We start from the raw sequence: 12070 nt of genomic DNA on the forward strand, positions 1-12070 counted from the left end.
GGTGAAACCACAGACTCAACCGTCCTTGGGGGCAAGTCTAAATTTTTAGAGCAGTTTATGCTATTTGTGTAATGAGTCATCATACTGTTGTTGCCAATCACTGCAAAGGCAATCTTTCAAATTCAATGTATATTTGTGGCTCAGGAATTCTGGGAGTTGAAGTCCACAACTCATAAAAGAGCCAAGGTTCCCCACCCCTGTCCTAGTCTCACAACTAATGATCCTTGTGCTGTCACCTAGTTTGGGTATCGAAACGCCTGCAAGAAAACCACCAAGCTCAGAGAGCATCAAGGACCCCTCATTTCAACCCTGAGCTACAAATATTCTCCTCTGTCGAAATCATTATACCATGACAGGGAGAGAGCTTTTTTTTCCTGTTGGGATCTGCCATCTAACTTCTAGAGAAAATCTATGAAGCATCTGCATTGTAACAATGAGATTGATTGGAAGTTGGGCAGTTTGTCAAAGATGAAGACAGCCCTAAATCATTGCTGCTACTCAGATGCTTTTCATAGCAGATTCTTCAACCCTGCCCTGCCCTTGTTGTTGTTAGTTGCGAAGTTGTGTCCGACCCATTGTGACCCCATGGACAATGTTCCTCCAGGCCTTCCTGTCCTCTACCATCTTCTGGAGCCCATTTAAGCTCACACCTACTGCTTCAGTGACTCCATCCAGCCACCTCATTCTCTGTCGTCCCCTTCTTCTATTGCCCTCAATCTTTCCCAGCATTAGGCTCTTCTCCAGTGAGTCCTTCCTTCTCATTAGGTGGCCAAAGTACTTGAGTTTCAACTTCAGGATCTGGCCGACCAATGCAATAGCAACACCAAAACACAAGTTCCTGTCCCCCCCCCATCTTCAGGACCCAAGGCTAGCAGGTGACACAAATAAACTTCTAAGAACAGATGGTTGAGTCACCTCCCTTACCCAGTAATCCAAGAGTTAGCGTCACTTGCACGCAAGGAATGCAGTCTCCCTCCTCCGGGCACCAAAGAGTGTTCCTTGGGTTCATCTGAACCAGACCTAGGATTGGATCTAGTTCTGGATCTGATCTGGCTTCACCAAGTATACATAGAACATCCTTCTTTTCTGAAAGCAAGGTGGGGATGGGGAGAGAAAGTGAATGGGGCAGTAGAGGAAGTTCCCTTGCCCAACCTACCCTGTGCTTTGCAGACCGAGGAGGGGTGGGGGTCTTCAGTGGTTGCAAGTTCATGTTCTGCAGAAGAGGAGGAATATCTGCTAACTTTGCAGCTGCAGATAGGGGTGGAACCCAAGAATTTAAGAGGGGCCTCCAAATAGCTTTTCTCTGTTATGCCCATCTCCCCCCATTTTTTCCCCTCTTTCTCCAACATGTTTTATTGGCGTGAGGAGGCACTGTCTATTATTGGCATGAAATCACAAGGTATAATTAGTGACTCCCCTTTGGTATGTGAGTGTGCACGAGAGAAAGGGATATTGCAGGATCATCATCATAAAACGCAACCAGACGATTCTTAAGAGCTAAATAATCCTGTCTGACTAGTTTCCAGACAAGCCACATTGGTTGCTATCATGAACCCTGTCGAACCACACATATGACTGAGAAATCAGTTGTTCTTCTCCTTGGCATCATGTAGGTGTCATGGACCACAACTCTCTCCATTCTTAACCAGCATGACTGAGATGAGGACTGTTACCCACCGCAACTATAATGCACTAATTCGAGAGAAAATAAACTTTTTGCTTAACACGCACAAAAAACCCAGAACATATACTTACTTAGCTGACAGCCCAGGCCCTGCAGAAGAACAGAGAGGAAAGAGCAGGTTCAATGACCGGGATATATATTTTCAAAATAAACCCATTTTCCCAGCTCCCGTTACACAATATAGCCAGCCAGGCTAAGATTAAAACTAAGGTGACCAACCGTCCTTCTTTAGGGAGGACAGTCCTCCTTTTGTAAGTTCTGTCCTCTCTTGAAAGATGTCCTCCTACATGTCCTCCTTTTTGATATTTGAAGACTAATCTGTAAATCTCCGTATTCGGTCGATGCCGAGCCGATCCGTTCCATGTGATGTGACGTATTTGTATTTGACATGACGATTCGTCAAGGCTCGGTACAGTGCGGCGAGACACGATTATGAGATGCATGCGCTCCGCACAGGAGAATTGTTTTGAGAGAGTGCACCGCACGCAAGTGGCTTTGTTTACTTCTTACCGAAACATGACACTGTACACACACACGCATTAGACTCACTTTTTTTTCTTCAATTTATTTGTGTCCTCCTTCTCATTATAAAAAAGTTGATCACCTTATTAAAACAACAGATTTACTTTACTGGTTTCTATTCTATTCTATTCTATTCTATTCTATTCTATTCTATTCTATTCTACTTAACAATGGAAATTCTGGCCTCAGTTGTGATTGTAAATTGCACCTCTCCAGAACTGTTGTTTGTTCCTCTATTTGTGGGTACTCGTAATCTGCCTGCTAGCTCTTTACTCTCACCCCGAGGTGGCTTTTGGCTCAGGCCAAATAGGCACTTGCCTAAACTGGCAGAGTTTAGAGGTTCCCTCCTGATATACGAAACAACAAATTGATGTTCGTCATATCTTTTCTTGAAATCTCTTGCATCGCTCTGATCTTGGCATCCTGGACAGATCTCTGAACCAATTATCTGTGCAACGTGTTTCAGCAAAACTACACACACATAATTAACTTAGGATAAGTGAGATCTGCAATAACACATTGCAGTGAGATCTCTAATAACACACCGTGATGTAATATGCAGGATGTGACCCAACCAGCAATTCAGAAATGCCATTTTCCAGCTTATTCTGTTCCATTTCCCTCCCAATTTTGTCTTTCATCTTGGCGTAGCAATTAATTTGTATTTCCAGAAAGTGTTGTTTATGGAAGTCCTTCACCCAGGCCAAAAAAAAAAAGTGTTTCGCCTTAACTTTTACAAACCTTGGGATTTTCCTAATAGGCTGATGTCACTTTGAGGAAGTTGGAGGAGTTATTTTGAATAAAGATTCAGCGATATCTTGTAATGACGTTAAAAACTCTTCCACTTTTTCATATCCGGTAATTATTATTCATTAGAATCTTCTTTCATCTTTCTGCCCCTGAAGGAATGGAATTGGGGAATACTCCTATTCTGCCTCTCATTACAAAGCAAAGCAGGAAAGACCTATCTCATGGGGAAGACTCAAACTTTGAAGGCTACTCAGCTACTTTCTACTAATCCTATTGAAGCAAAAGATCTGTGTGTCTAGTGGCTTCACTCTTGAAGCGCCTTCACACTTATGGTGATAGCTAATTTGTAGTCCTTCAAATGCAGATTTTGTCTCGATTAAGTATTGCAACATCACTGGAATACAGCTTCAGTTTTGCTCATTCTTCCTTGATATGCCTTATCTTGTTCCCAGGAAATAACTTGTCCAGCTATATCCTGCTCTTTGCTGTATCACTAAACCTCTGACGACACACAAACCCAAGGTATCAAAAACAGTCAGGATAAGGCATTGCTAGCCAACCACCCGTTCTAGCAAGAACAAGAGAAGAGAATATTTGTAACTCAGGGTTGAACATAGAACATGGAATAATAGAGATGGAAGGGACCTTAGAGGTCTTCTAGTCCAACCCCCTGCTTAAGCAGGAGACCGCATACCATTTCAGACAAATGGTTGTCCAGTCTGTTTTTGAAAGCCTCCAGTGATGCAGCAACCATGCAGCATTTCAGAAATTATTTAGAACAGTTCCTTTAGTCCACAAGGGAGTGCAAACATAGCATGTACCTATAACTCTTTAAAATAACTGTCTCATTTCTTAGCATCATATGGCTGCTACCTAAGCTCTGGAAATGATACTACTGTTTTAAGGAGTTGCTGTGGGGGTCCTTGCTGCTCTCCGAGTTTGGTTGTTTGCTTGTAGATGTTTCATTACCCAGTTAGGTAACACCTGGTTAGCTAGCACTGATGATGTTACCTAGTTGGATAATGAAACATCAAGCTCAGAGAGCACCAAGGACTCTTCTTGTTGTTGTTAGTTGTGAAGTTGTGTCCGACCCATCGCGACCCCATGGACAACGTTTCTCCAGGCCTTCCTGTCTTCTACCATCTTCTGGAGTCCATTTAAGTTCACGTCTACTGCTTCAGTGACTCCATCCAGCCACCTCATTCTCTGTTGTCCCCTTCTTCTATTGCCCTCAATCTTTCCCAGCATTAGGCTCTTCTCCAGTGAGTCCTTCCTTCTCATTAGGTGGCCAAAGTATTCAACTTCAGGATCTGGCCTTCTAAAGAGCAGTCAGGGTTGATCTCCTCTAGGACTGACCAGTTTAATTGTCTTGCAGTCCAGGGAACTCGCAGGAGTCTTCTCCAGCGCCATAGTTCAAAGGCCTCAATTCTTTGGCACTCAGCCTTTCGTATGGTCCAACTTTCACAGCCATACATTGCAACTGGGAAAACCAAGGACTCTATATCACAGCAACTGTTGATTCTGCTAAGGAATGTTAAGGAAAGGCTCCAAAACTTTTATATCATGATACAAGAATTCTTTGGCCAAGCTGATGCTACTATAACCTTCTTGTCAACAATCCCTCTTCCACTGGCTGTAGTGACACCTGAGACAGGTACGCTATGCTAATGCAGTATAAACATTCTTCTCCACAGAGAATCAAAGAGACCTGATCAACCGCAGATGCCAAAATGCCAATGCTGGTTAGCAACAGAGCAATAATGCAAAATACAAGCACACTAAGGAAAAGGAAGGGAACAGATCTTAGAGATTATTTTGTTTGATTCTAAACTTCGCTGCCTCCTCCCACCAACATGACAAGACTTTTACTTACCGGTGAGCAACTGACAGAGTTCAGCGACTTCACAAAGAGGAAGCAGGCAGAAAACAGGTGAGTTAGGAACAGCAGCAAGGCAAGTAACTGCATCTCAGGTAGCTAAACAATCACTCTTCTTGTAACTCATTACCAGCATGATACAGACTTTGTGCTTCCCATGGCCCAATCTGCCTTTCTACAGAATACGTTTTAAATCCTGCCTTGGTACACTATTTCTCTGTTTCTTCTTCCAAGGAATTGGCGTCTTCACACAGCATTTCCAACCTTTGGAGTTAGGCTGACAAGCAGGTTAAGGATCCAGTTGGCTAAGTTAGCCATTAATCTCTTCACAACCGGCAGGAGGAAGAAGATTCGAAGACCTGCCCAATTCGGGACGATACTTCCTAGCTTGGTTTGCCAGATCTGACTTTGTAAATAAATATCCTCCCTTTTTGCAATTACTACCAAGGTTACGTCAAAGAAGAATAAATCCAAGAGGCGGAGCAAGAACTTCCCCTGGAATCCAGGGGACGTGCCAAAGAACCTAGGCTGAATGCCAGGCTGCCAGTAATGGGAACCTAAATCACAGTCAAGCTAAATTAAGCATTTTCCCAAATGCCATGAGAGCAAATAATAAAACAACAAAACAAAACAAAACAAAACAAAACAAAACAAAACAAAACAACAACAACAACAACAACAACAGTAATAATAATGATGATGATGATGATGATGATGATGATGATGATGATGATGATGATGATGATGATGATGATGGAAGGGACCTTGGAGTTCATCTAGACCAGGGGTAGGCAACCTTGGCTCTTTTATGACTCGTGGACTTCAACTCCCAGAATTCCTGAGCCAGCCATGCTGAGGGGAAAGGGAGAGGTTTCCAAGCTGAGCCAGGCTGGCTCAGGAATTCTGGGAGTTGAAGTCCACGAGTTATAAAAGAGCCAAGGTTGCCTATCCCTGCCCTATACCATTTCAGACAAAATCCAGATCTTTTCTCTTCGGAAAGTTTCAGATTTTGAGCTGGCAAAAAATGAAGCTTTCAGATATGGACAAAAACTGACAACATTTATGTGTCGGGATGTTGTTCTAGTCCTGGTTTATTGAGCAGGTTGTAATGGTGGAGGTCACACCACACACTAAGCCCACAAACAAAAGGAATCACACATTGTGACTTGAAACCTTCAGATTGAGACCTACCTTAACTTAGGATAGGACCCAATTTTCAAGACATAAAAAGAATGATAACGTGCCATTTTGTGCAATTCATTGTTGCCACTATGTGGTTTTAGGCAAAATAGAAGAAAGAAAATTGTGTTCTCAAATTTGGTAAGTAGCCGGGTAGCTATATGGTAATCCAAAGCAGTTTTGTGGAAAATAGTAAATTCTTGTACAAGACTGGAAAGCTTTTGTGGACTTTTTGTTGAAAATGAAAAACAAGTGAAATGATGACTTATGGATTTAATGATTGAAAAAGTCTGAACAAGGTGCTGAAGGAATTTTTTACAATATTAGTGAGGGAGGAGGGACAAAAAGTTTGTTCATAATTGTTAAAAAGGATTCAGAAGTTGCCGATTTCTTTTTCTTTCTTTTTCTTTCTATTTTCTACTGTTTTGTTTTCTGCACTTTTCCCTTTTTTCACTCTTTTTATTTTTTCTTCTTTTCATGATGCAGTTTTCCTTCATTTTTGTCTTTTACCTATGTAAACATTTCTTAATAAAAATTATATTAAAAAAAATTCCAGAGCAGCCATTTTGTGTGAGTGGCATGACCTGAAATCAAAATGGGTCCTTTAGAATCAGAAGCTGGCAATTCCTGGCTTAAATTTAATAAAAAGGCCTACCCCGTGATCCCGTAGGACAGTGATTCGCAATCTTGGTGACTTGAAGATGTCTGGATTTCAACTCCCAAAATTTCTCAGCCAGCAGTTGATGTTCATACATGTTAAAGTTGACCTTTGGTTGAGACACTGCAATAGGGCCTGGATTAGACTTGTAGTTCTGGTCCTTGTGATACAATGCAGGGGGTATAAACTTATGGCATTAAACTGACCTTCATTAATTGTTAGCTAAAAAAGCAGAAATTCCTTTCACTTTGAAAACCAGTCAAAGGTAAGCCTTGAAATGGAACAACTCAAAGCACGAAAGGAGCCAGGAGCCGGCCAGCACTGATAGATAAGAAACTCCCAACAGATCATACTTTCCATGTACCAACAGTGCTCTGCTTTGGAAACTTTCATGCCAATTGCCCTTTGTTCTATAACAGAGTAAAGCAATTTCCTGTCTTGTGTGCATGATTGGATTTGCGTGGCGGGTGTAAATGAAACCCAGCGTTTCTTGGGACAACACCTATATAGTTGATAGTTGTGGAATGAACCTGGTGGCTTCGGAAGATGTAGCTTCATTTATTCAATGTTGGAAGAGTGATTCAGCCCAGAACTGCCAAAAAAATGCAGTCGTAGCACTTTTACCTCACGTGTAATTGCATGTCTGCTCTTGATGGCAGGGCCATGGGATTATCACATTTTGTTTTTTTAAAGAACGCTATTTTATAGGGTGTATAGCCCACTTATCAAGGGGGTTATATTGATTTGGATGTGGGTCCAAGTGAAAAAAGATCCTTGGGCATGAACTAGAATTACCTAGAACAGTGGTCCCTAAACTCCGGGGCCATGGCCTATTTGTAATTGGGCCTTGCAACTGGCTGGCCAGAGTGCGCGCATGCATGTAGCTCAACTTGCATGAGCTGATGGGAAGTCATGCACATGCACGCTGGCCCGCTGCTCACACAAGTGAGCTGCATGTGTGGCACTGGCCTGCCACTTGCACATGTGTATATGCGCCAGCCTGCCACTTGATCAGTTCTCTCCCCCCCCAGCAAGGCCGCCAAGCCACAAAGGTTGGAGACCGCTGACCTAGAACATGACATCACAGGTTGTCCTTGACTTATGACTGGTCATTTAATGACTGCTTGAAGTTATGACAGACTGTTAAAAAACTCCTTACAACCCATCCTCAAAATTTACATCTGTGTCCCTCCCCCTGGTCCCACGGGCATGTGATTACAATTTGCAATGCTTTTTGCCAGTTTCTGGCCTTTTTTATTCTCTCATCGACAACATGATTCACTTTATGACTGCACTGATTTTCTTTATGACCTTTGTAAAAACAGTCAAAATCGAACTCAGCCTCGACTTACGATCGCAAAAACATATGACTGAAATTCTATGTTTTATTGTGAGTATAACTCAAGGACTACCTGTAGTGACATGCAGCATTTCATTTTATATTAAATTTTAAAATTAAAAATAATACAACATTGTACAATTTCTGCTCACATAGACCCTTTTTTTTTTAAAGAGTGAAGTCTGAAATGGCTGCCTTTCAGAATAGTAACCATAAAACCTGACAATAATTATAAAGGTGTATTTACAGCAGAAGTCCCCAACCATTTGGGCATCAGGGACCGGTTCTGTGGAGAGGAATTTTTCCACGGACTGGAGGGTGTGTGGTTTTGTGTGCTGCCTGCATCCTGCAGATGGGGCATTGCTTGTTTGTGCGGACCCTAAGTTTCTTTTTGGACTGAAGATAATTTTCCAGTCTTCATGTATAGACAAAAAGAAAAGTCAAAAGTATATTGTGATTATTAAAGAGTAGGTGTGGGATTTTTGGAAGCTAGAACAGATATCCCAAATAGTTTCACATTTAGCTATGAGTCCTGGTGGCATAGTGGTTAGAATGCAGTATTGTAGGCTGATTCTGCCCACTGCCTGGAGTTTGATCCTAACTGGCTCAAGGTTGACTCAGCTTTCCATCCTTTCAACATTGGTAAAATGAGGACCCAGCTTGCTGGGGACTTTGTAAAACCACTTAGGGCTGTAAAGCACTCTGGGGAGGTATATAAATCTAAGTACTATTGCTATTACTATAAATGTGACAGATATATTGCCAAGTAGAGTTCTCCCATGCAATGGTGTAGCCATTTAGCCATGATCTTTTCTAGGTTGCAACATTTGGTTTTGTCTGCCCTTTAAGATGGTCCAGAACACAAAATACTCATCGTAATTTGAACTACTAGAACTCTCTTGTTATAAAGTACAGGTAGTCGACTTACAACCATTCATTTAGTGACAGTTCAAAGTTGCCACGGCACTGAAAAAAGTAACATGACCATTTTTCACATGTACAACCATTGAAGCAACCCCCCCATGGTCATGTGATCAAAATTCGGATGCTTGGCAACCAGTTCATATTTATGACGGTCGCAGTGTCTCAGGGTCACGTGATCATTTTTGGTGACCTTCTGACAAGCAAAGTCAATGGGGAAGCCAGGTTCACTTAACAACTGAGTTACTAACAACTGGGCCAAGAAAAATCGTAAAATGGGGCAAAACTCACTTAACAGCGGTCTTGCTTAACAACAGAAATGTTGGGCTCAGTTGTGGTTATAGGTTGAGGACTATCTGTATAACAATCAACTATTAAAAGCCTGACAGCCTCTTTTCCCTCTTATAGGTAAGAATTTCTCTCACTCCCTCATGGCTTTCTGAGGTAACCTCATATTTTCGTAATAACATCCTGTTCCCTTTTTCAAGATAATCTCCTCTATAGGATTCCCAACCTTGCATTTCCCCCCATATGCCTTCTTAGGAAACTATGCATTCCATTGGAGGTTCAACCAAAAAAAATTATGGAAAAAGCAACACAGTGAACGAGTCCAGACAGAAGCTAATTTCCCACCTATTTCTGTAATGATTTTTATCCCCACCCTCACTTCCATACTCACCCCAATTTGGCTGCAACTGCTGTGAGAACTGAAATAGCCTTGGGCATGGGCCTCTTTAGAAATTAGTGTGATTTCAGAAAAAAAGAAAATAAATCTTTATTAATCCCCCAGTAGATCTGATGGAAAATGTATTTCAACTATATGCATGATTGGGGGTTATCTCAAGCTAAATTTAAATCACTATGGCTTACTTGATTACTTCACTCCTTTGGGGAATTCCTATTATATTATCACGCTTCCTCTCTCTGCCAATGAGGCAGTGAATCAGTCAAGAGAATAGGAAAGTTTTGCTCCATTTTTCCATAGACCCATTCCAAAGTTAGCTGGGTTTTGTTTCTTTACGAAAAGAGAAGAAAAGATGGCAAATATTTGACTGTAAGATCTGGAACTCCTACGACATTATTTGAATAAGATAGAACAATTACTCAATGAAGATCTTGACTTAAAAGGCTACCATTACCTCAGAGAAGAGCTATTGATCAGGAATAGAATAGAATAGAATAGAATAGAATAGAATAGAATAGAATAGAATAGAATAGGAATGCTGGAAGGGACCTTGGAGGTCTTCTAGTCTCTTCTTAAAAATCTCACTGGTTAATTGTCCTCACTGTCAGGAAGTTTCTCCTTAATTCCAGGTTGCTTCTCTCTTTGATCAGTTTCCAACTGATCCAACTATGTTTTATCTTGAAATAGAAATGTGCTTCAGTAAATAAATTCCACATTTATTGTCCTGGGTCATTTGAATGATGAAATGGAAAGGCATATAAGAAAGTAAAAATACCTTACGCCCTGTATGGTACAGTGGTAATCCTTGACTTACAACCATTTGTGACCATTTGAAGTTACAACAGCACTGAAAAAAAGCCACTTATGACCATTTTTCACACTTACAACCTTTGCAGCATTCCCTGTAGTCATGTGATCAAAATTCGTATGCTTGGTAGCAGGCATGTATTTATGACAGTTGCGATGTCCCAGGAACAAGCGATCACCTTTTGCGACCTTCAGACAAACAAAGTCAATGGAGAAGCCAGATTCATTTATCAACCACGTTACAAACTTAACAACTGCACTGGTTCACTTAACAACTGTGGCAAGAAAGGTCATAGAATGGGGCAAAACGTACCTAACCACTTTGTTCCTTGGCAACAGAAATTTTAGGTTCAATTGCGGTTATAAGTTAAGGACTATTTGTACCAATGAATCTTTCCTATTTTGCAAATGTATATGTGAATGGTATACATGTTTGTGTGGATCTAGAATTAGATCTAGATAGAAAAAAGCAGTAATAGATCCTGAGGTACAAGACTATTTTAGTCTGAAGCCATTAGGACAGTTTTCTCCAATCTGCTGTCTTCCAGATATGTTGGATTTAATCAGAATTCTGAACCAGCATGGTCTGGTCTGGAAGCTGTAAACACGACATATCTGAAAGGCCACAAGTTGGCTAAAGTTGCATTATGGAATGACAGAGACAACCCTTCCACCAGGGGGTTATTCTTCAAAAAAAAAAACAACCCTGCAAGCTTACTTTCAAAGTCATGAGGCACAGAAATCCTTTTCAATAAAGCATGGTGACTTTAGTTTATCAAGGTTTCTACTTTTTAAGAGACCGTCAGTGCAGTGTTGTAGATAACTAAAGCAGAAAAGTGCCCTTTGCCTTTCTGAATTTCCTTTAAAAATCATCTTTATTATTGTATACCAAGATAGCAGCACCAAGAACAGATGTAGGACCTGAGCAACAAAGAACCTCAGCCGATTAAACACACAAAACAAAATGAAGATCTCTTACAACTCTCTTAGCAACGTGCCTGTTTTGCTGGTTTGGAAACAGGAGTGGTCAAAGCGAGGCAAGCCGGTGGCTGATTACATTTACATTCACCTAATTGTATGACTTTGTAAGTCCTTTTTCCCACTTGCACACAGCAAAAACACACTCTGACAATAACCTTTGTTCTGGGATATCCCCTTCCCGCTGCTGTCCCTAGCTTATGAGTAAAAAGGCTTAACTTCTCTAGCTAGAAGATTTATCTCTTCTTCAGCTGTTCTGGTGTTCAGATAGTGTTTACCCACCTATTCTGACCCCCTCCAGAGCAGTTCTAAGCTGCATAACATCTGTTGGGCTTTGTTACCCCATTTCCTTGACGGGAGTCAGGAGACTGCACTGATGGGGGGACAGAATTGGGATATAGGGATTGGTAACGGGAACAGCTAATTCCCTGCTGGCATAGCTTTTTGCTAGCACCTAGGTCGGCCGTCTCTGAGTGAGGAATCCAAGCAGAGGGGTCCAGAGGAGTCCTCTCCCTGGTACGGTCCCCCTGGGGATTCCAATTCTGTTATAAGTTTATTTTCTTGTTGAATGTGATCAATTGTAGATAGATTGTTGATAAAGTTTAAAGTTCTTTCTTTAAAGCGTCTGGAGCATGAAGACTAAGTCGAAAAAACTGGGGAGCACAGGGCGT

The 12070-nt window shown here is 41.4% G+C and overlaps 1 protein-coding gene across 1 annotated transcript in view; it reads right to left on the reverse strand.

Moving 5' to 3' along the window:
- Positions 1–1210, reverse strand: part of IL17RC (interleukin 17 receptor C) — a 31057-nt gene extending 29847 nt beyond the window's left edge. Inside the window, exon 1 of the mRNA XM_029284850.1 lies at positions 925–1210. Within this exon, the coding sequence (XP_029140683.1) occupies positions 925–1210 (286 nt within the window). The remainder of the gene's footprint in view (positions 1–924) is intronic.
- Positions 1211–12070: the final 10860 nt, after the last annotated feature.

This window comes from Protobothrops mucrosquamatus, unplaced genomic scaffold, assembly GCF_001527695.2.
Source record: "Protobothrops mucrosquamatus isolate PMUCROS unplaced genomic scaffold, P.Mucros_1.0 scaffold_10, whole genome shotgun sequence".
NCBI classification, from domain to species: Eukaryota; Metazoa; Chordata; class Lepidosauria; order Squamata; family Viperidae; genus Protobothrops; species Protobothrops mucrosquamatus.